Below are 23131 nucleotides of genomic sequence, written 5' to 3' on the forward strand. Positions count from 1 at the left end.
AAAACATATACCATCATGCCTGGCTAATTTTTTAAAAAAATTTGGTAGGGATGGGGTCTTGATTTGTTGCCTACGCTGGTCTCTAACTCCTGGGCTCAAGCAATCCTCCCGCCTCAGCCTACCAAAGTGCTGGGATTACAGGTGTGAGACATTGCACCCATTTTTCTGTTTTTTATATATAAAAAGTTATGCTGGGTGCGGTGGCTCACACCTGTAATCCCAGCACTTTGGGAGGCCAAGGCGAGTGGATCACTTGCAGTCAGGAGTTCAAGACCAGCCTGGCCAACATGGCAAGACCCCATCTCTACTAAAAATACAGAAATTGTCTGGGCATAGTGGCTCATGCCTGTAGTCTAAGCACTTTGGGAGGCTGAGGCAGATGGATCACCTGAGGTCAGGAGTTCAAGACCAGCCTGGCCAATGTGGTAAAACCCCATCTCTACTAAAAATACAAAAAAAAAAAAAAAAAAAAATTAGGGCATGGTGGCAGATGCCTGTGATCCCAGCTACTTCAGGAGGCTGAGGCAGGAGAATCGCTTGAACCCAGAAGGTGAAGGTTGCAGTGAGCCGAGATTGCGCCATTGCACTCCAGGCCTAGGCAACAAGAGCGAAACTCAGTCTCAAAAAAAATAAAAAATAAATAAAAATACAGAAATTAGCTGGGCAAGGTGGCACACACCGGTAATCCCAGCTACTCGGGAGGCTGAGGCAGGAGAATTGCTTGAACCTGGGAGGCAGAGGTTGCAGTGAGCTGAGATCACGCCACTGCACTCTAGCCTGGGTGACAGAATGAGACCCCATCTCAAAAGAAAAAAGTTATGGCTGGGTGCAGTGGCTCTTGCCTGTAATCCCAACACTTTGGGAGGCTGGGGCAGGAGGATCACTTGAGCTCAGAAGTTTGAGACCAGCCTGAGCAACATGGTGAGACCTCATCTCTACTTAAAAAAAAAAAAAGGCCTGGTGTGGTGCATGCCTGTAGTTCCAGCCACTCGGAGGCTGAGGCAAGAGGATCGCTTTAGCTCAAGTGGTTGAGACTGCAGTGATCCGTGATCGTGCCACTGCACTCCAGCCTGGGTGACAGAGTGATGAGATCCTCTCCAAGAAAAAGAAAAAAAAAAGGTTACACACACCGAAATATTTATGATGGTTATAATGGCAGAGAGGGGAAAGGAACAGGGGACTTTTATTCTTTGTGCTATAATACCTCTGAATTTTTAAATTGAAGATGAGAGAATAGGATTGAAAGCTGTAAGTGTTCTGTGATTACAAGTACATTAAAATGATATAAATGAGAAAATTATTGGAAGAGAGTACTATAAAATGATAACAAGGGAATATGTACATGTTTCATTTTATGCTTTTCAGTTATTGCGGTTATACTATGATAAAAATATACCTTTTATACAAAGAAGAAAACAACTAGAAAAATTGTCACTAAATATTTAAGCTAATCTTCAAAGCAGTATAATTCAATTTTAACAGCATCACCTTAGTACTGTATTGGCATAATTTTTGGTATCCTGTAATACGATGATGTATTTTAAGGGGAAAACATAGTAGCTTTATTTTCAGTATGTAAAATTGTTTTCAGGTCTTTTTTTCTGACTAGAGGTTTTGCATCTGTTCCGTAGCGGAAGTGAAACGTGTAGGAGACACACTTTTGGGTATGGCCACACAATGTGTTCAAGTCAAGAATGTAATAAAAACATCTCCTCAAACTCTCTCAAACTTGTGCCTAAAGATAAATGTTAAACTCGGAGGAATCAATAATATTCTTGTACCTCATCAAAGGTAAGATATGCTAATCACTTATGAAAATATTATTTTTTATATCTTCATTTGTCTACATATGACCATATCTAACTACTATAAGAGCTGTGTAAGAGACCCCCTTAATGATTCCTACCGTGGGAGATTCATAGGCATTTTGGTAAAAAATTAAAATAATCTGGATTGGCAAGGGTCAGAGATTCTCTTGTGAAAATGCCCCCCACAATTTTGTTTTATTTTTTATTTATTTATTTTTTTGAGACAGGGTGTTGCTCAGTCGCCCAGGCTGGAGTGCAGTGGCGCGATCTCAGCTCACTGCAAGCTCTGCCTCCCGGGTTCCCGCCATTCTCCTGCCTCAGCCTCCCAAGTAGCTGGGACTACAGGCACCTGCCACCACGCCCGGCTAATTTTTTGCATTTTTAGTAGAGACGGGGTTTCACCATGTTAGCCAGGATGGTCTCGATCTCCTGACCTCGTGATCCGCCCACCTCGGCCTCCCAAAGTGCTGGGATTACGGCCCTTTGTTTTATTTTTTAAGCAAAGAATGAAGCAACAAAAGCAGAGATTTATTGGAAATGAAAGTACACTCCACAGGGTGGGAGCAGGCTCGAGCCCCAGCAATTTTCATTTAGTATGCAAAGTACCTCTTACCTAGCCAGAAAGTATCCAGAGATTGATTTCTCACTGGAGAGCCCAGCTTGAAGAATTTTCACTTTATTTGGTAATCATCTTCAATCTGGTTTCATGAGGCTGCTCACTTACCTGGAATGTGAAGGACAGAAGGACCTGGGGGCCCAGATTAGTCAATTAAGTAAGCCATATCAGCACTCCTGCTGTAGTCAGTGAGAAAGCATATTACTGTTCGATCACCCTTCTTCGAGCTAGAACTCTTAGAAAGTGTGAGACACCACGACCTAGAAACAGAAGGTAGCTTATTGTGCAAGTCTCTGAGGAAGAGGCCACTTTTCAGAGAATTGAACGAGTTCCCTTTTAATAGTTGAAGCAATTAGGCCTCCAAAAAGTTAACTACCCACCACAAATAAACATTAGAATAAGGATTGGACCATGTTTGTTTGACACAAAAGTCCTTTTTTTCCTCTTTTTCCATGCCACCTCTACTTTCTACCCCTGTTCAATATGAGATGAGATCCATAAATGAGATAAATAAAGAATTTTATCAACAAGTCCAACATAGTGAAACTTCATCTCTACAAAAAATAGAAAGATTAGCCATGTGTGGTGGCACGTGCCTGTCGTTCCAGCTACTCCAGAGGCTGTGGTGGGAGGATTGCCTGAGCCCGGGGAAGTCAAGGCTGCAGTGAACCGTGATTACACCACTGCACTCCAGCCTGGGCAACACAGTGAGACCCTGTCTCAAAAAAACAACAATAACATAAAGCAAAATAAAAGGAAATGCTAGCTACTTTATGACCATTGAATATATGTTACTCAAATTTATACTTTCGGCCAGGGCGTGGGAGTAGTAGATTCCCAAAACCCCTTCCAGTCTAAAGTGTAATGATTCCTTTTTCCCTTGAGAGATTACACAGGTTTAAAATATAAGTTGATTTTTAAACAGTGATAAAAATTTGTGGATCATAAGGAAGTTTATAAGTTTGTGCCCATGTTGGAGAATACTAGCATCTGTTAATATTAATATAGCCCTTTTCAACCACCAGCATCACTGTTTTAGACAAAATTCTGCTGTGAATAAGACTTTGGATTACATAGGACTTCCTCTGTGCTGTCAATAACTTGAAGTTATGTTGCAATTATGTGAAACAGATAAATGGATGATGAAAAAATGAAATATCTAACCCTTTTTCAAAATGTGTTGAAGACCTTCTGTGTTCCAGCAACCAGTGATCTTTTTGGGAGCCGATGTCACTCATCCACCTGCTGGTGATGGAAAGAAGCCTTCTATTGCTGCTGTGAGTGTTCGCCAGGTTTATCTTACCTGACGTTGACAGACCAGTATCAATTTTGCAGTTTCAACTTTTTGACTTTTAATATTTTCTTTGTAGCCAACTTTCATAAATGTTCTTTGGGTTTTTGAAAAGAGTGATCATTCTCTGGTTTGGGGTTTACAAGTTCCATATGTAACTATTAAATCAAGTTTGCTAGTTATATCATTCAAATCTTCTGTATTATACTTTAATTTGTCTACTTGACCTCTCCATGATTATGCATTTTTAGTTACTTTTTGTTGTTTTGAATAGTTTGTATATTTCAGTAATGTCTTTGTCATAGAAAGATGCATTACATATAAGCCTGGTGGATTACATTTTTTAACATATAAAATGTCTTCTACCTTCATCCAGTTCAATACTTTGCACCTGAATTCTTTTATTTTATTTTACTTTATTTTATTTCTTTTTTTCAGACAGAGTTATCTTGTTGCCCAGGCTGGAGTGCAGTGACACAATCTCGGCTCACTGCAACCTCCGTGTCCCAGGTTCAATCGATTCTCCTGCCTCAGCCTCCCGAGTAGCTGGGAGTACAGGCACCTGCCACCATGCCCAGCTAATTTTTCTTATTTTTTAGTAGAGACGGAGCTTCACCATGTTGGCCAGGCTTGTCTTGAATTCCTGATCTCAGTCAGTCCACCCGCCTCTGCCTCCCAAATTGCTTAGATTACAGGCGTGAGCTACTGCGCCTGGCCAAATTCTTTATTTTACTATTGCCACTCCTGCTTTTAGCATCTGCCTATTTTTAATTTGCTCTCTATTTGTAACCTTTTTGTGTCAGTTTAAGTGTGTTTCTTATAAACTTGAGAAAGCCTGATAATATTTTACCCATTTTGAAAATCACTTGATTTTAACAAATAACCAACATTTTGAAAATATGAACGTATTTTAGGCTTATTTAATAAACTTCAGAAATTAAACTGTAAGATTTAATTGGCCAGGCGCGGTGGCTCATGCCTGTAATCCCGACACTTTGGGAGGCTGAGGCGGGTGGATCACTTGAGGTCAGGAGTTTGAGACCAGCCTGACCAACATGGTGAAACCACATCTCTGTGAAAAATACGAAATTAGCCTGACGTGGTGGCAGGTGCCTTTAAGGTACCTACCTGGGTGACAGAGGGAGACCCCGTCTCAAAAAAAAAGATTTAATATTTTTTCTATGATCCATTGTAATCTTCACATAAATCGTACCTTTTAGGAATCTGATAAATACAATTCATCCCTGAAAATGATAGTAATATTTAAATTTTCACTTCAAGGTTTCAAAGCTATTTTTATTAATATAAAGGAAATTAATTTTTATCTATTCTCTTGCTTTGTTTTTTGGTTTTTTTTTTTTGAGACAGAGTCTTGCTCTGTTGCCCAGGCTGGAGTGCAGTGGCGCAATCTCTGCTCACTGCAAGCTCCGCCTCCCTGGTTCACACCATTCTCCTGCCTCAGCCTCCTGAGTAGCTGAGACTTCAGGTGCCCGCCACCACGCCCAGCTAATTTTTCGTATTATTTTAGTAGAGACGGGGTTTCACCGTTTTAACCAGGATAGTCTCGATTTCCTGACCTCGTGATCCGCCCACCTCAGCCTCCCAAAGTGCTGGGATTACAGGCGTGAGCCACCACGCCCGGCCGTGTATTTTTAATGTTATTCATGAATTATTTTCTTTAAATGTTCAGTGGTTGTATTGAGTCATCTCTAACATTCATTAAAGTGTTCTTATAGATGATAAAATGATAAAGAAAGGAACTCAAAAGACTTCCTTGGATTTGTTACTTTGGGTCATTTTCCAAAAGGTTTAAGCATATTTTAATTCCATTGGACTTCTGATAGTCATTGTCTTTTTCTACTAAATCCATTTCTACCAAATACCCACTTTCTTTTATGGTTATCAGAAATCTTGTAAATAGAATTTATTGGTTGATTCTTTTTCGGTATATGGCTTCTATCCCCAAGAACTTAGAGAGTAGTGTGAGAAACTAATGTAAGTAATGAATGCCACATAGTACAATAGGTGTTATCACGATAACGAAGTAACAACATTTAAGTTGCAAGAATCTGGTGTGTTTTGGGAATGTTGAGAAATATAAGGAATTAGAACATAGTATACTGCAGGCTATGAGGCTAGGAAGCTTTTATGAGGCATTTTGTTCCATCCGAGGGGTCTGGATTTATTCTTAGTAGCGAGATACCTTTCAAGGGAAAGAAATGGTCGAAGTTCCATTTTTGAAGCATGACTTTGGTATAGGTTAACTGGAAGAAAGACAGTCTGGAGGCAGTGACCAGCTCTAGGCTCTGATCAGAATAATGTTACAAGTTCATACTTTGAGGTCTCTTCTCCAAAGACATAACAATATTAGACACAGAGAGAAAATTAATATAGCTGGTTTCAAAACCAAGATTAACTTCTCTGAGGACCAGATACAGAACACAAATACAGCTCAATAAGACTGTATAGATTCAGGCCGAGAGGGAAAATTCTGATTTTAAAATGTATGAAGCGTAACAGTTCTAAGATGAAGCTAAAGTCTTAAGTATGGCTTCTGAGATAGGTTGCTAAAGTGGAAGAGATAGGAAGAAAAATCAGTGGTTTGAATTGGTCCTTATTTTTGCTTATTTCCTTTCTCTTACTCTCTTATACACATCTTTTTGTCTTTTTCTTTCCTCACTAATCTTTAAGTCTACCAACAACACAAAGAATCTAGTAGTTAAATGTATAGTTCAGCCTAGTTAATAAGAAAAATAGTTTTTTACCCTATACTAGGTGTTTTATTCTGTTTTTCAATGGGAAGTACTATTCTTTTTAATTTTTTTAAAAGATGGGGTAGGCTGGGCGCAGTGGCTCACACCTGTAATCCCAGCACTTTGGGAGGCCAAGGCAGGCGGATCACGAGGTCAAGATATCGAGACATCCTGGCCAACATGGTGAAACTTTGTCTCTACTAAAAGTACAAAAATTAGCTGGGTGTGGTGGCGCATGCCTGTAGTCCTAGCTACTCTGGAGGCTGAGGCAGGAGAATCGCTTGAACCCAGGAGGTGGAGGTTGCAGTGAGCCGAGATCGCACCACTGCACTCCAGGCTGGTGACAGAGCAAGACTGCGTCTCAAAAAAAAAAGAGAGAGAGAGAGAGAGAGATGGGGTCTTGCTCTTTTGCCCAGGCTGGCCTCAAATTTCTGGGTACAAGTGATCCTCCTGCCTCAGCTTCCTGAGTAGCTGGACCTACACGCACATGCCATCATACCCAACTCAGAATTACTATTTTTGATTACTTTCAAAGTAAACAGTGATAATCGGTAAGGTTACAGTAAAATAAAAATGTAAATGAATTCATGTAATTTTGATTATCATTTATTTTTATTTATTTATTTATTTTTACTTTTTCTAACCTAGGTTGTAGGTAGTATGGATGCCCACCCAAGCAGATACTGTGCCACAGTAAGAGTTCAGAGACCCCGACAGGAGATCATCCAGGACTTGGCCTCCATGGTCCGGGAACTTCTTATTCAATTTTATAAGTCAACTCGGTTCAAGCCTACTCGTATCATCTTTTATCGGGATGGTGTTTCAGAAGGGCAGTTTAGGCAGGTTGGTTACCTAGAATCTCATCAGACTGTGGTGAAATCAGATATTGTGTTTATAATATGGCGTCTAGTTCTAGAGTTAAAAACCTTTTTAGAGTTCCCCAAGTCAAAACTTGGTGTTTTCTTAGATCGTCTTTTTGAAAATGTTCGCTACGACTGTGTATACCTTACTTGTTAAGACCATGTTCTGATAATTATTAAAATGGAATCAAGAAGCATATTAGCTTTAGAGCGATGAAATTAAGGAATCCTGAGATTAAATCATTATCCTTCTTTGAAGTATATAAAAACAAATAGCTGACTATATTGAATCTTTCCATTTCATATTCTCTAGGTATTATATTATGAACTACTAGCAATTCGAGAAGCCTGCATCAGTTTGGAGAAAGACTATCAACCTGGAATAACCTACATTGTAGTTCAGAAGAGACACCACACTCGATTATTTTGTGCTGATAGGACAGAAAGGGTAATCTCACCTCTGTTGTAATACTATTGTAAACCAAGCTTATCCAACATAGTTCATAGAACATTCAACAAGGGCCCTCTGCCAACAGCAGGGTTTCCAATATACAGTAGCAAATTTCAACAATTACATTATGAGTATAGAAGCATCAAAATAGATTATTTTTAACTTTCTAGAATTTCTAGTCACACTCCAAATGTTCAAAATCTCATTCTACTTTTTTGTTGTGAAGAAACTCATAGTTTTAAAATTATTTTTCTATTCATATTTTCCTAAAATCTTCAGAAAAAAAGGTACATTGTCTTTTTAAAATATCTGATACAAATTAGTTTTTTTAAAAAGTGGAAATTCAGGCCAGGCACAGTGGCTCATGCCTGTAATTCCAGCACCTTGGGAGGCCAAGGCAGGCGGATCACTTCAGGTTGGGAGTTCGAGACCAGCCTGGCCAGCACAGTGAAACCCTGTCTCTACTAAAAATACAAAACTTAGCCAGGCATGGTGACACACATATGTAATCCCAGCTACTCGGGAGGCTGAGGCAGAAGAATTGCTTAAACCCAGCAGGTGGAGGTTGCAGTGAGCCGAGATGGTGCCACAGTACTCCAGCCTGGGCAAGAGAGCAAGACTCCATCTCAAAAAAAAAAAAAAAAGTGGAAATTTATACATACTAACTTTTAAGCCATGTTTCCTTTAAAGTTCACAGAATCATTTTATGCATTTTATAATGTGAATGTATATTTTTTATAATTAGGAAGGAAAGAGAGGTATAAATACCTAAGGAAATACGTTTTCTTATCTATGTGCAGCAAGATAGCAGTCTTACTGTCATTTTCAGTGCTCTGATCCCATCTGTCCCCATCCTGCAAATCCTGGAGCAGAGAAATCTAATGGTACCAAGTGTTGTGTCCCCTTGAGAAATGGATTTGATAGAAAGGACTACGAGAGGGGTGTTTGTCTTTGCCATACATACTCACTGTATTCCTTTGGGCAGGCAACTTAACATCTCTATACCTGCTTATTTCTTAGCAAGATTGGATAATATTAATGTCTACCTTATTTGGGTTGTTGGGAGAATTAAATAAAGTACGTAATGCACTTAGAACAGGGCTTGGCCCACACTTAAGTACTCATTAAAGATTGGCTAGCGCTCATTAGTATCATGATAAGGACAAAAAAAAATTTTAATAAATAAAGTTTGGCTAGCTGTAGGGTGGTGGTGATAGTGATAGAACAGAGAAGAAGAAATAATAATAGATATTTTTCTAAGTATTACTTATAAATGTAATCAATTTAACCCTCACCAACAAGATTATGAGGTAGTTTTGTTTTTGTTTTTGTTTTTGTGACAGTTTTGCTCTGTTGCCCAGGCTGGAGTGCAGTGGCACGACCTTGGCTCACTGCAGCCTCCGCCTCCTGGGTTCAAGCGATTGTCAGGCCTCTGCCTCCTGAGTAGCTGGGATTACAGGCATGTGCCACCACGCCCGGCTAATTTTTGTATTTTTATTAGAGACAGGATTTCACCATGTTGGCCAGGCTGGTCACAAACTCCTGGCTTCAAGTGATCCGCCCACCTCAGCCTCCCAAAATGCTAGGATTATAGGTGTGAGCCATCACACCCAGCCTACAACTTTTTGTATGTATTAATTAGAAGATTTGTGTGTTGCTAATTGATTAGAGTTAAGTGTTTTTTAAGACCAGGCATAATGTAATAGATGATGAACTGTTTTATTTTGTGCTTGGTGAAGTGAAGCTGCTTGGTCCACACCACTATAATTCAAGGTACCACCTTTATAACAGTCACTCACTTATAACAGTCATTCACGTGGCAAAATAATGTCTGAGTCAGTAAAATAGTTTCTTTTTTTTTTTTTTTTTTGAGATGGAGTCTTGCTGTGTCGCCTGGGCTGGAGTGTGGTGGCCGGATCTCAGCTCACTGCAAGCTCCGCCTCCTGGGTTTACGCCATTCTCCTGCCTCAGCCTCCCGAGTAGCTGGGACTACAGGCGCCCGCCACCTCGCCCGGCTAGTTTTTTGTATTTTTAGTAGAGACGGGGTTTCACCGTGTTAGCCAGGATGGTCTCGATCTCCTGACCTCGTGATCCGCCCATCTCGGCCTCCCAAAGTGCTGGGATTACAGGCTTGAGCCACCGCGCTCGGCCAGTAAAATAGTTTCTGATTTGCTAGCCTTGTAAACCTAGAGTTACAGTTAATGATTTTCAGTACATTGGGATAAGGCGATGGAGGTGGGTATAATAAACATTTTTAAGTGCTTTATAAGCTTGCATCATCAGAATTTTGAGTCATTTCAGTTATATTTTATCCACTCAGAGAAAATCGTGGTGTCTGTTCTCTTACAAGATGTTGAAACTGATAGTATGAAATAAAAGGAATAAGGCCTTTGCAATTATTTCATTGTTTGAATCCCAGTTCTGCCCTTTATTGTGTGCTGTTGAGCAAATTATTTTGTATTCCTGAGCCTTTATTTCCCTAAACAAATAGAAATAATCCCTAACTTGCAGGATTGTTATCAGGATTTAGAAATAATGTGTTTAAAGTGCCTGACCCATAAATGGTTAACAAATGGTGTGACTGTTGTTGATGCTGTCAGCATTCTGTCTCTCTAAACATCTAGTTTTCTCCAAGGTAAATGCTGATCTTCATAAATCACATGTTCAAGAATGCCTGCTATGCACAGGTACCACAAATTAGAGCACTTTAAGTTAATTTAAAAAAAATTTTTTTTAGTGTCTTCCACCCATAGTGGGGTCAACTATCAGCTAAGCAGTAGTAGAGACTGTATTAGGCCTTGTTGTGTACCAGCGCTCACTTTCAGCAACGTTTAAGAATAGAAACTAGGACCTGCGTAAAGTCTGCTCCGAATGACTGCTTAAGTCATATTTCAAGGTGAAAGTAGTGAAATGTAGGGTCAGCCTATGTATTCATACATTTTTAAAAGTGCTTTCAGATACATTTTTACCTTTTTCTTGTTTGTTTAAACTTTAACCAAACAAATCTAGGTTGGAAGAAGTGGCAATATCCCAGCTGGAACAACAGTTGATACAGACATTACACACCCATATGAGTTTGATTTTTACCTCTGTAGCCATGCTGGAATACAGGTAAGCCTACACTTTGGGTAAAATATTTTAATACAAGAACTGTCATTCTTACATGTATTTTTTAAATCTCAGAAAAAGGATAAAGAAATACTCATTATATTCCAAATTGTTTCCACATGAAATTAGATGAAACTTTCAGTAAACAAATGTCTTCCCTTTCCTTACCTTGAAAGGGACTTAGGAACTTATTTTTATGAAAATATCAGAATATAAGTAGTTTAATAGAATGAATCTCCCTGAAACAGGCCCTTAATTTACCTAAAATGTTTTTAAAAAGTGAAAGTACCTGATTGTTCCTTTAGCGTATGCGTCCTTTAAAAAAAAAAAAGAGAGAAAGAAAGGAGAGAAAGTACTATTTTGCTCAGGCTAGACTAGAACTCTTGGGCTCAAGCAGTCCTCCCACCTCAGCCTCCCAAGTAGTTGGGACAATAGACCTTCACACTCAGCTAATGATAACATTTTATAGAAAACTTTGACATGTACTAGTAGGTATTAAGCATGTGAAAGAGTGTAATTGAGCTGGGCATGGTGGCTCACACCTATAATCCCCACACTTTGGGAGGCTGAGATGGGCAGATGCTTGAGTTCAGGAGTTTGAGACCAGCCTGGGCAACATAGAGAAACCCTGTCTCTACAAAAAATACAAAAATCAGCCAGACATGGTAGCATGTGCCTGTAGTCTCAGCTACTCAGGAGGCTGTGGTGGGAGGATCACTTGAGCCAGACAGAGGGAGGTTGCCGTGAGCCAAAATCGTGCCACTGCACTCCAGGCTAGGTGACAGAGCCAGACCTTGTCTCAAAAAATAAAATAAGAATTTAATTGTACAATTACAGCTTTACTTTTTTTTTTTTTTTTTTTTTTTTTTGAGACAGAGTCTTGCTCTGTTGCCCAGGCTGGAGTACAGTGGCATGATCTCGGCTCACTGCAGCCTCCGCCTCCTGGGTTCAAGTGACTCTCATGCCTCAGCCTCCCTAGTAGGTGGGATTACAGACTAGGATTACTGGGTGCCACCACACCAAGTAATTTTTGTTTTATTTTGTTTTTTTCTAATAGAGACAGGGTTTCAACATGTTAGCCAGGCTGGTCTCAAACTTCTGACCTCAAGTAATCTGCCCACTTTGGCCTCCCAAAGTGCGGGGATTACAGGCTTGAGCCACTGTGCCTGGCCTTAAGTTTCAGTTAAATAATTTTAAAAATTTTTCTTATTCTTTCCAGAAAACCATTTCATTAATGTGTTAGCTTTACTTGGTAGAACATAAGCTTTAAATCAGTGCATCTCAAACTTCCCAACAACAGAAAGTAAACTGACATTCCCAGGATGTCTGAGAGTCTATAACCCAAAACTATTTTAGGTTACTTGCCATTGATTAAGATAGGAATTTCCAGATGTCTTACTATTCAGCTCTGTATCTTACAGCTGTATATATCCAACATGTACCAACCTGTTTTGGATTCGTGGCTTTAAATTATTGTCCCACTTACTTATCCATGTTCTTATATCAGCTCCTCTTTACAATTAATGTTGTACATTTTCAGGATTGGTAGTTAATGGGCGGTCCAGAGGAAGTGATGTCAGCAAGATGGCTGACTAGAAGCCCCTAGTGCTTGCTACCCTCACAAAGAAAGCCAGAAAAACAGATAAACAACTACATTTTTTTTTTAACGGAGTCTCGCTCTGTCACCCAGGCTGGAGTGCAGTAGTGTGATCTTGGCTCACTGCAACCTCCGTCTCCCAGGGTCAGGCAATTCTCCTGCCTCAGCCTCCCAAGTAGCGGGGATTACAGGCACCCACCACCATGCCCAGCTAATTTTTGCATTTTTAGTAGAGACGGGGTGTCACCATGATGGTCAGGCTGGTCTCAAACTCCTGACCTCAGGTAATTCACCCACTTCAACCTACCAAAGTGCATTACAGGCATGAGCCACCATGTCCGGCCTTTTTTTTTTTTTTTTTTTTTTTTTTGAGATGGAGTCTTGCTTTTGTCGCCCAGGCTAGAGTGTAATGGCATGATCTCAGCTCACTGCAATCTCCACCTCCCAGATGCAAGCAATTCTTCTGCCTCAGCCTCCAGAGTAGCTGGAATTATAGGTTCCTGCCACCACGCCTGGCTAATGTTTGTATTTTTAGTAAAGACGATGTTTCACCACGTTGGCCAGTCTGGTCTCGAACTCCTGACCTCACGTGATCCACTCGCCTCAACCTCCCAAAGTGCTGGGATTACAGGCATTAACCACTGCACCAGGCCAAACAACTATATTTTAATGAAAATAACTGAGGGAGAGCCCTGGAGTGCATCAGAGGAGTAACAGAAACCCTGGTATGCACAGAAACTTGGGATGACCACACAGAGAACAGAAAGAAACACTGAGCCTCCACTACATCTCCAAATCAGGATCAGCTGGGAACCAGCAGGAACTTCTCCCCTACAGTGAACGGATAAGCAAGAGGATCCCAGCAATCCCCATCAACACCTTGGACACCTACACTGGGGTCCCCAGCACTGTTCTTAGGCACTAAGCCCATCTGAGGGAGCTGCCTGGAGTCCACTTAAGTGTACCCACCCCCCACCCGAGAGAAGGAGCTGATACTGTGCTCCACGCACTGTGGTCCAAGCAGCCACTGCACTACTCCATCTTGGCAGTGGAGCAGTAGAACTATAGCTGGAGTATGTCTTGCTCCAGGGGCAAGTAGCCATGACTCCTCTTTATCGTTAAGGCTACGCTATCACCAAATTACCCCAGCCCAGTGGCCTGACAGCCCTGTCGAGCTGCAAGCACCTGTTACACCTTGTGCCTTGGCCACTTAAAGAGGTCATACCTCGGCCAGGCGCAGTGGCTCACACCTGTAATCCCAGCACTTTGGGAGGCCAAAGCAGGCATATCACCTGAGGTCAGGAGTTTGAGAACAGACTGGCCAACATGGTGGAACCCCGTCTCTACTAAAAATACAAAAAAAATTAGTCGGACGTCATAGTGTGCACCTGTAGTCCTAGCTACTCCAACCTGGGCAACAGAGCGAGACTCCGTCTCTATTTAAAAAAAAAAAAAAAAAAAGAAGTCATACCTCTCCAGTGCCTAAATTGAAGTAGTATGTTGTGTCTCAGGAAGCAGTGCCTTAGTCATCCAGAGCAGTCACACACGCCAGTACCTAAGCTGAAGTAGTGCCCTGCATATCAGGGAGACTATGTGTGGGCCACCCAGAACAGGCATAGCCCTATGCCTGAGCTGAACTGGTGCTGGGGAATTGGTGCCCTGGAAGAGCTGAGCAACTCTGTATCCCATAGATATTGGGATAGCCCAAATATATTGAGATACAAGAAAATACCAATAGACAACTCAACAAAATTGGGAAAGCAGGCCGGCCGCAGTGGCTCACGCCTGTGATCTCATTACTTTGAGAGGCCGAGGCAGGCAGAATACCTGAGGTCAGGAGTTCTCTATTAAAAATACAAAATTAGCCAGGCGTGGTGCGCATGCCTATTATCCCAGCTACTCAGGAGGCTGAGGCAGGAGAATCGTTTGAACCTGGGAGACAGAGGTTACGGTGAGCTGAGATTGCACCATTGCTCTCTAGCCTAGGCAACAAGAGCAAAACTCTGCCAAAAAAAAAAAAAAAAATTGGGAAAGCAGTTCGCAATATGAACAAGAAATTCAGCAAAAAGATAGAAATTTAAAAAGAACCAAACAGAAATCTACAGCTGAAGAATTCAATGAAAAATACAAAATACAATAGAGAGCTTCAACAGCCGATTTGATCAAGCAGAAGAATATCTGAACTTGAAGACAGGTCATTTGAAAAAAAAAATCAGAGTCAGAAAAAGAAGAAAGAATGAAAAAGAGTGAAGAGCGCCTCTGAGACTTATGGAACACCAGTAAGCAAATAAATATTTGTATTATGGGAGTTCCAGAAGGAGAAGAGAAAGGGAAAGGTGTAGAAAAATCTACTTAATGAAATAATAGGTTGGGCATGGTGGCTTACACCTGTAATCCCAGCACTTTGGGAGGCCAAGGTGGGCAGATCGATTTAGCTCAGAAGTTTGAGTCCAGCCTGGGCAACATGGTGATACTCCATCTCTACAAAAAATACAAAAATTAGCCAGGCATGGTGGCATGTACCTGTAGTCCCACCTACTCAGGGGGCTGAGGCAGGAGGATCACTTGAACCTGGGAGGTTGAGGCTGTAACAAGCTGAGATCACACCACTACACTCTAGCCTGGGATGACAGAGTAAGACCCTGTCTCAAAAAAAAAGAAATAATAGCTGAAAACTTCCCAAATATGGGGAGAAATATGGACATCTAGATCTAGGAGGCTCAAAAGTCTCCAAACAGAACAATCCCTAAAAGGTTTCTCCCAAAGCACATTGTAGTCAAATTGTCAAGTCAAAGACAGACAGAATTCTAAAAACAACAGAAAATCATCAAGTCACTTAGAATCCTCATTAAACGAACAGCAGATTTCTCCACAGAAACTTTATAGGCCTGGAGAGATTGAGATGATACATTCAAAGGACTGAAAGAAAACAATTGTCAACCAAGAATGCTATACCCAGTTGAGGATCATTTGAGCTGAGGAGGCAGAGGTTGCAGTGAGCTCTGATTGCACCACTGTACTCCAGCCTGGGCAATGGAGTGAGACCCTGTCTCAATCAATCAATCAGTCAATCAATAAGAATCCTATATCCAGCAAAGCTAACTTTTGGAAATGAGGGAGAAATAGTATTTCCCAGACATGCAAAAACTGAGGAAATTTATCCCCACTAGATTCGACCTATAGGAAATGTTCGAGGGAGTCCTACATCTGGAGGCAAAAAGTCAATAATCATTATATGGAAACAACAGTATAAAACTCACTGGTAGAACAGATACACAAGAAAGAAAGAGAAAAGATTCAAACCTTGTTGCTCTACAGAAAACCACCAACCCACAATGATAAGAAGAAGAAAGGAAGAAAGGATATAGAAAAAAAGCAGAAAACAGTTAACAAAATGACAGGAGTAGGCCTTCACCTATCAGTAGTAACCTTGAATGTAAACAAATTAAATTGCCCACTGAAAAGATGTAGACTGGCTAAATGAACTTCTTTCTCACTCTGGTGCCCAGGCTGGAGTACAGTGGTGCAATCTCAACTCACTGCAACCTCTGCCTCCCGGGGTCAGGCGATCCTCTTGCCCCAGCCTCCTGAATGGCTGGAACTACAGGCATTCATCACCGTGCAAGGCATGTATCACCACACCTGGCTTATTTTTGTATTTTTGTAGAGACGGGCTATTACTATGTTGCCCAGACTGGTCTTGAATCCAGAGCTCAAGCAATCCTCCTGCCTCATCCTTCCAAAGTGCTGGGATTACAGGCGTGAGCCGCCATGCCCAGCCACTGAATGAATTTTTTAAAAGAATGAAATCATATCCTTTACAGCAACATAGATGGAGCTGAAGGTCATAATCCTAAGCAAACTAACACAGGAACAGAAAACCAAATACTGACCTAAACATTGAACACACATGGACATAACATGGGAATAATAAACACCATGGACTACTAGAGAGGAGGGCAGGAGGGGTGGGTTGAAAAACTATCTATTGGGGACTGGGCACAGTGGCTTACACCTGTAACCCCAGCACTTTGGGAGGCCAAGGCGGGCAGATCACGAGGTCAAGAGATCGAGACCATCCTGGCCAACATGGTGAAACCCCATCTCTACTAAAAATACAAAAATTAGCGAGGCATGGTGGCACACGCCTGTAGTCCCAGCTACTCGGAAGGCTGAGGCAGGAGAATCACTTTAACCCAGGAGGCAGAGGTTGTAGTGACCCAAGATTGAGTCACTGCACTCCAGCCTGGCGACAAAGCAAGACTCCATCAAAAAAAAAAAAAAAAAAAAAAAGGGCCAGGCGCGGTGGCTTAGGCCTGTAATCCCAGCACTTTGGGAGGCTGAGACGGGCGGATCACGAGGTCAGGAGATCGAGACCATCCTGGCTAACACGGTGAAACCCCATCTCTACTGAAAAATACAAAAAACTAGCCGGGCGAGGCGGTGGGCGCCTGTAGTCCCAGCTACTCAGGAGGCTGAGGTAGGAGAATGGCATAACCCTGGGAGGCGGAGTTTGCAGTGAGCTGAGATCCGGCCACTGCACTCCAACCTGGGCGACAGAGCGAGACTCCATCTCAAAAAAAAAAAGAAAAAAGAAAAAAACTATCTATTGGGTGCTAAACTCACCATCTGGGTGTAATATACCCATGTAACAAATCTCACATGTACCTCCTGTATTTAAAATATTGAATTTTTTTAACAATCTAAATATATGCTGCCTACGAGAAATTCACTTCACCTGTAAAGATACATATAAACTGAAAGCGAATGGATGGAGAAGGTTATTCATTCCATGCAAGCAGAAAACAAATGCAAGCAGGAATAGCTATATTTATGTCTGACAAAACAGACTTTAAGTCAAAAACTATAAAATGAGACAAAGAAGGTCATTATATAATGCTAAAGGGATCAATTTACCAAGAGGATATAACAGTTGTAAATATATATGCAGCCAACACTGGAGCATCCAGTATATAATATAAAGCAAGTATTACTAGCTCTAAAGAGAGAGATAGACTCCAATACAATAGTAGTTAGGAACTTCAACACCCCACTGTCAGCACTGGACAGATCATCTAGACAAAAAATCAGCAAAGAAACATTAGACTTAAAATACACTTTAGACCAAATGGACCTAACAGATATATACAAAGCATTTCATCCAGCAGCTGCAGAATATACATTATTTTCTCAGCACATGGAACATTCACCAGGATAGACCACATGTTAGGCCACAAAACAAATTTCAACGAATTTAAAATAATTGAGGCAGTCAGGTGCTCAAGCCTATAATCCCAGCATTTTGGGAGGCCAAGGTGGGTGGATCACTTGAGGTCAGGAGTTCGAGACCACCCTGGCCAACATGATGAAACCCCGTCTCTACTAAAAATACAAAAATTAGCCAGGAGTGGTGGCACATGCCTGTAATCCCAGCTACTCAGGAGCCTGAGGCAAGAGAATCGCTTGAACCTAGAAGGTGGAGGTTGCAGTAAACCAAGATCATGCCACTGCACTCCAACCTGGGCAACAGAGTGAGACTCTGTCTCAAAATAAATAAATTAAATAATTGCCAGGCATGGTGACTCACGCCTGTAATCCCAGCACTTTGGGAGGCTGAAGCGGGTGGATCACTTGAGTTCGTGACCAGCTGGCCAACATGGCAAAACCCTGTCTGTACTAAAAATACAAAACTTAGCCGGGTGTGGTAGTGGGCGCCTGTAATCCCAGCTACTCAGGAGGCTGCGGCAGGAGAATTGCTTGAACCCAGGAGGTGGAGGTTACAGAGCCAAGATCACACCATTGCACACTCCAGCCTGTTTGACTGAGACTCTTATCTCAAAAGAAAAAAAAAGATACTTGATTTTTTTTTTTTTTTTTTTGAGACAGGGTTCCACTCTGGTGAGATCATGACTCACTGGAACCTTCACCTCCTGGGCTCAAGCGATCCTCCCACATCAGCCTCCCGAGTAGTTAGGGCCACAGGCACATGCTACGATGCCTGGCTAATTTTGGCATTTTTTGTAGAGACAAGGTTTTTCACTATGTTACCCAGGCTGGGTTTAAGCAATCCACCTACCTTGGCCTCCCAAAGCGCTGGGATTACAGATGTGAGCCACTGCACCCAGCCTCAGTTTTTTTTTAATTTTATTTAATGTTGGCCAGGCTGGTCTCGAACTCCTGACGTCAAATGATCTGCCCGCCTTGGCCTCCCAAAGTACTAGGATTACAGTCATGAGTCACCATGCCCGGCCTCAAATATCTTTTACGTGGAAATTAAACAATATGCTCCTGAACAACCAGTGGGTCAGTGAAGAAATTAAGAAGAAATTTTTAAGATTTCTTGGAACAAATGAAAATAGAAATACAACATTCCAAACCTTGTGGGATAGAACAAAAACAGAATTCAGAGGGAAGTTTATAGCAATAAACATTTACATCAAAAACATAGAAACAGCTGGGCACATGGTACACACCTGTAATCCCAGCACTTTAGGAAGCTGAGGCAGGAGGACTGCTTGAGCCCACAAGTTCAAGACAAGCCTGGGCAACATAGTGAGACCTCATCTGTACAAAAAATTTAAAAATTAGCTGGGCATGCTGGCACACACTTGTTGTCCCAGCTACTCAGGAGGCAGAGGTGGGAGGATCACTGGAGCCCAGAAGGTCGAGGCTGCAAGGTTCTGTCTCAAAAAAACAAGGTATTAATATCCAGGATAGACAAAGAACTCAAACAACTGAACAACAAAAAAATAAATAATTTGATTTTAAAATGGACAAATGTCTCAAGAGAGTAATCGAGAGGACCAACAGGTATATGTAAAAATGTTCAACATCAGTAATCACCAGGGAAATGCCAATTAAAATCACAATGAGATATCATCTCACCCAGATTAGTATAGTCATTATCAAGAAGACAAAGAATGCAGAGAAAGGGGAACTCATATACACTATTATTGGCAATGTAAATTAGTACAGCCGTTATGGATATCAGTGTGGAAGTTCCTCATAAAACTAAAATTAAAACTACCATATGATCCAGCCATCCCACTACTGGGTATCTATGCAAAGGAAAGGAAACAGTGTGTCAAGAAGATATCTGCATCCCCATGTTTATTGCAGTACTGTTATAATAGCCAAGATATGGAATCAGCCCAAGTGTCCATCAGCAGATGATGAATGGATAAAGAAAATATGGTGTTTATACACAATGGAATGCTCTTCAGCCACACAAAAGAATGAAATTCTGTCATTTGTGGCAACGTGGATGAGCCTGGAGGACATTATGTTATATGAAATAAGCCAACCACAGAGAGAGAAATACTGCATGATCTCGCTGGTGGAAGCTGTAAAAGCTGATGTCACACAAGTATAGAGTAAAATAGTAGTTACTAGAGGCAGGAAAGGGAGGGGGATTACCAAAGACTGGTTAACAGATACAAAATTACAACTAGATAGGAGGAATAAGTTCTAATATTCTATAGCACTATAGGATGGCTATAATTAGCAACTTACTGTATATTTTCAAATAACCAGGAGAGCGGGTTTGGAATTTTCTTTTTTTTTTTTTTTTTTTTTTTTTTTTTTGAGACGGAGTCTCGCTCTGTCACCCAGGCTGGAGTGCAGTGGCCGGATCTCAGCTCACTGCAAGCTCCGCCTCCCGGGTTTACGCCATTCTCCTGCCTCAGCCTCCCGAGTAGCTGGGACTACAGGCGCCCGCCACCTCGCCCGGCTAAGTTTTTGTATTTTTAGTAGAGACGGGGTTTCACCGTGTTAGCCAGGATGGTCTCGATCTCCTGACCTCGTGATCCGCCCGTCTCGGCCTCCCAAAGTGCTGGGATTACAGGCTTGAGCCACCGCGCCCGGCCTGGAATTTTCTTGACACAATGTTTGAGGTGTAGATATCTTCATTACCCTGATTTGATCATTATACATTATATATATGTATTAAAATATTACACTGTACCTCATAAATATGTGTAATTATTATGTGTCTATGAAAAATAATAAAAGCCAAAAAAAGTTAATCGTATCTTCTAGGGATTAAAACCAATATATATATCAGGCTCAGGCCTGTAATCTCAGCACTTTGGGAGGCTGAGGCAGGTGAATTGCTTCAGCCCAGGAGTTGGAGACCAGTCTGGGCAACATGGTAAAACCTCATCTCTATAAAAAATACAAAAATTAGCGGGGTGTGGTGATGTGTGCCTGTAATCCCAGCTACTCCAGAGGCTGAGGGGAGGATCCCCTGAGCCTGGGAGGTCCAGACTGCAGACCCTGTCTCTAAATAAATAAATAAATAAATCCTATATAACTGGATTATATATTTTAACCTAGTGTTTCTTCCCATATTTAATAAATATCACATTGCATCCAGATGACTGCATTTAAAAAATCACAGAGGTGAAAGAGTCTCTGTTCAAGTTAAGTTTTAGAAATGCCGTTAAACAGATTTTTTTTATTATGGAACTTTTGAAGACCATTGATATGCAAATGACCATTATGAATCTTCAGGATAGGAATATTTTCTTCAATATATTTAGCCAGAAACCTTAGGGAACAGTTTTCCTTTTTTTTTTTTTAATTTTTAATTTTTTTTTTTTTTTTTTTTTGAGACAGAGTCTCGCTCTGTCACCCAGGCTGGAGTGCAGTGGTACAGTCACGGCTCACTACAGCCTCCACCTCCCAGGTTCAAGCGATTATCCTGCCTCTCCCTCCCAAGTAGCTGGGACTACAGGCACATGCCACCACACCCAGCTCATTGTTTTGTATTTGTAGTGGAGAGGGGGTTTTGCCATGTTGGGCAGGCTGGTCTCGAACTCTTAACCTCAAGTGATCCACCTACCTTGTCCTCCCAAAGTGCTGGGATTACAGGCGTGAGCCACCATACCCAGCCTGTTTTTGTTTTATTATTTATTTGAGACAGGATCTTGCTCTGTTACCCAGGCTGGAGTGCCGTGGCACAATCACCGCTCACTGCAGCCTTGACTTCCTCAGCTCAAGCAATCTTCCTGCCTCAGCCTCCCAACTAGCTGGGACTACAGGTCCACACCACCACACCTGGCTTGCTTGCTTGCTTATTTATTTATTTGTTTGTTTATTTATTTATTAGACAGAGTCTCGCTCTGTCACCAGGCTGAAATGCAGTGGTGCAATCTCAGCTCGCTGCAACCTCCAACTCCCTGGTTCAAGCGATTCTCCTGCCTCAGCCTCCTGAGTAGCTGGGCTTACAGGCAGGCACCACCACGCCCAGCTAATTTTTCTATTTTTAGTAGAGACGGGGTTTCACCATATTGGCCAGGATGGTCTCAATCTCCACCGCGCCCGGCCCACAGCTGGCTAATTTTTTAAATCTTTTTGTAGAGATGAGGTCTTCCTATGTTGCCTAGGCTAGTCACAAACTCCTGGGCTTGAGCTGTCCTCCCACCTCAGCCTCCCCAAAGTGCTGAGATTATAGGCATGAGCCACCATGCCCAGCCTGAACAGTTTTCCTTTAGGATATCAGTTTGAAACTTCTGCTGTAGTCAGCAAATAACCAAGAATATTTCACAGAGACTAAAAACTGTTCTTTATACATCTTCCCAGCTTTACATTTCTATTTTATTTTATTTTATTTCATTTCATTTCATTTCATTTATTTATTGAGACAAAGTCTCACTATGTCACCCAGGCTGGAGTGTAATGGTGGAATCATAGCTCACCACAGCCTTGACCTCCTGGGCTCAAGTGATCTTCCTGCCTCAGCCTCCCAAGTAGCTGTACTACAGGTGCATGCCACCACACCTGGCTAATTTTTATTTTTAACTTTTGTGGAGATGGAGTCTCACTGTGTTGTGCAGACTGGTCTTGAACTCCTAGCCTCAAGCTACCCTTCCACCTTGACCTCCCAAAGTGCCAAACCTGTTTTTTATGTGACTTGGTGTTAAATATTTATTAAGAAGTTCAAAATTGGGCTCAGCACAGTAGCTCACACCTGTAATTCCAGCACTTTGGGAGGTTGAGACAGGCAGATCATTTGAGGTCAGGTGATACCAGCCTCGCCAACGTGGCACAATCACGTCCCTACTAAAAATACAAAAAATTAGCTGAACGTGATGGCACATGCCTGTAATCCCAGCTACTGGGGAGGCTGATGCATGAGAATCACTTGAGCCCGGTAGGTGGAGGTTGCAGTGAGCCAAGACCATGCCATTGCACTCCAGCCTGGGCGACAGAGCAAGACTCTGTCTTAAAAAACAAAACAAAACAAAACAAAAAGAGTTCAAAATTCAACAGTGTATGTCATTGCCTTCTCTATAGGGTACCAGTCGTCCTTCACACTATCATGTTTTATGGGATGATAACTGCTTCACTGCAGATGAACTTCAGCTGCTAACTTACCAGCTCTGCCATACTTATGTACGCTGTACACGATCTGTTTCTATACCTGCACCAGCGTATTACGCTCACCTGGTAGCATTTAGAGCCAGATATCATCTTGTGGACAAAGAACATGACAGGTAATATAAAAACATAACAGGTTCTCACCCAAATCCAAATATTGTCTGCATGTTAGGATTTTCAAGTTCCCCAAGCTATTAGAGGAGTCAGTGATCCATGTGAAAAGTGACGACAGTCAGAACTGACTGCCCAAGGTTTCCTATTGAAATA

General features: G+C 41.7%; 1 protein-coding gene across 13 annotated transcripts in view; it reads left to right on the plus strand.

Annotated features, from left to right (window-relative positions):
* LOC101005189 (argonaute RISC catalytic component 3) overlaps positions 1-23131 on the plus strand; it is a 141777-nt gene that overhangs the window by 100528 nt on the left and 18118 nt on the right. For all 13 annotated transcript variants that reach the window (XM_021939319.2, XM_003891585.3, XM_021939325.2 and 10 more), the window contains 6 exons: positions 1632-1791; positions 3611-3701; positions 7117-7311; positions 7642-7776; positions 10789-10890; positions 22781-22980. In XM_021939319.2, the coding sequence (XP_021795011.1) occupies positions 1632-1791; positions 3611-3701; positions 7117-7311; positions 7642-7776; positions 10789-10890; positions 22781-22980 (883 nt within the window). The remainder of the gene's footprint in view (positions 1-1631; positions 1792-3610; positions 3702-7116; positions 7312-7641; positions 7777-10788; positions 10891-22780; positions 22981-23131) is intronic.

Source organism: Papio anubis, chromosome 1, assembly GCF_008728515.1.
Source record: "Papio anubis isolate 15944 chromosome 1, Panubis1.0, whole genome shotgun sequence".
Lineage (NCBI taxonomy): Eukaryota > Metazoa > Chordata > Mammalia > Primates > Cercopithecidae > Papio > Papio anubis.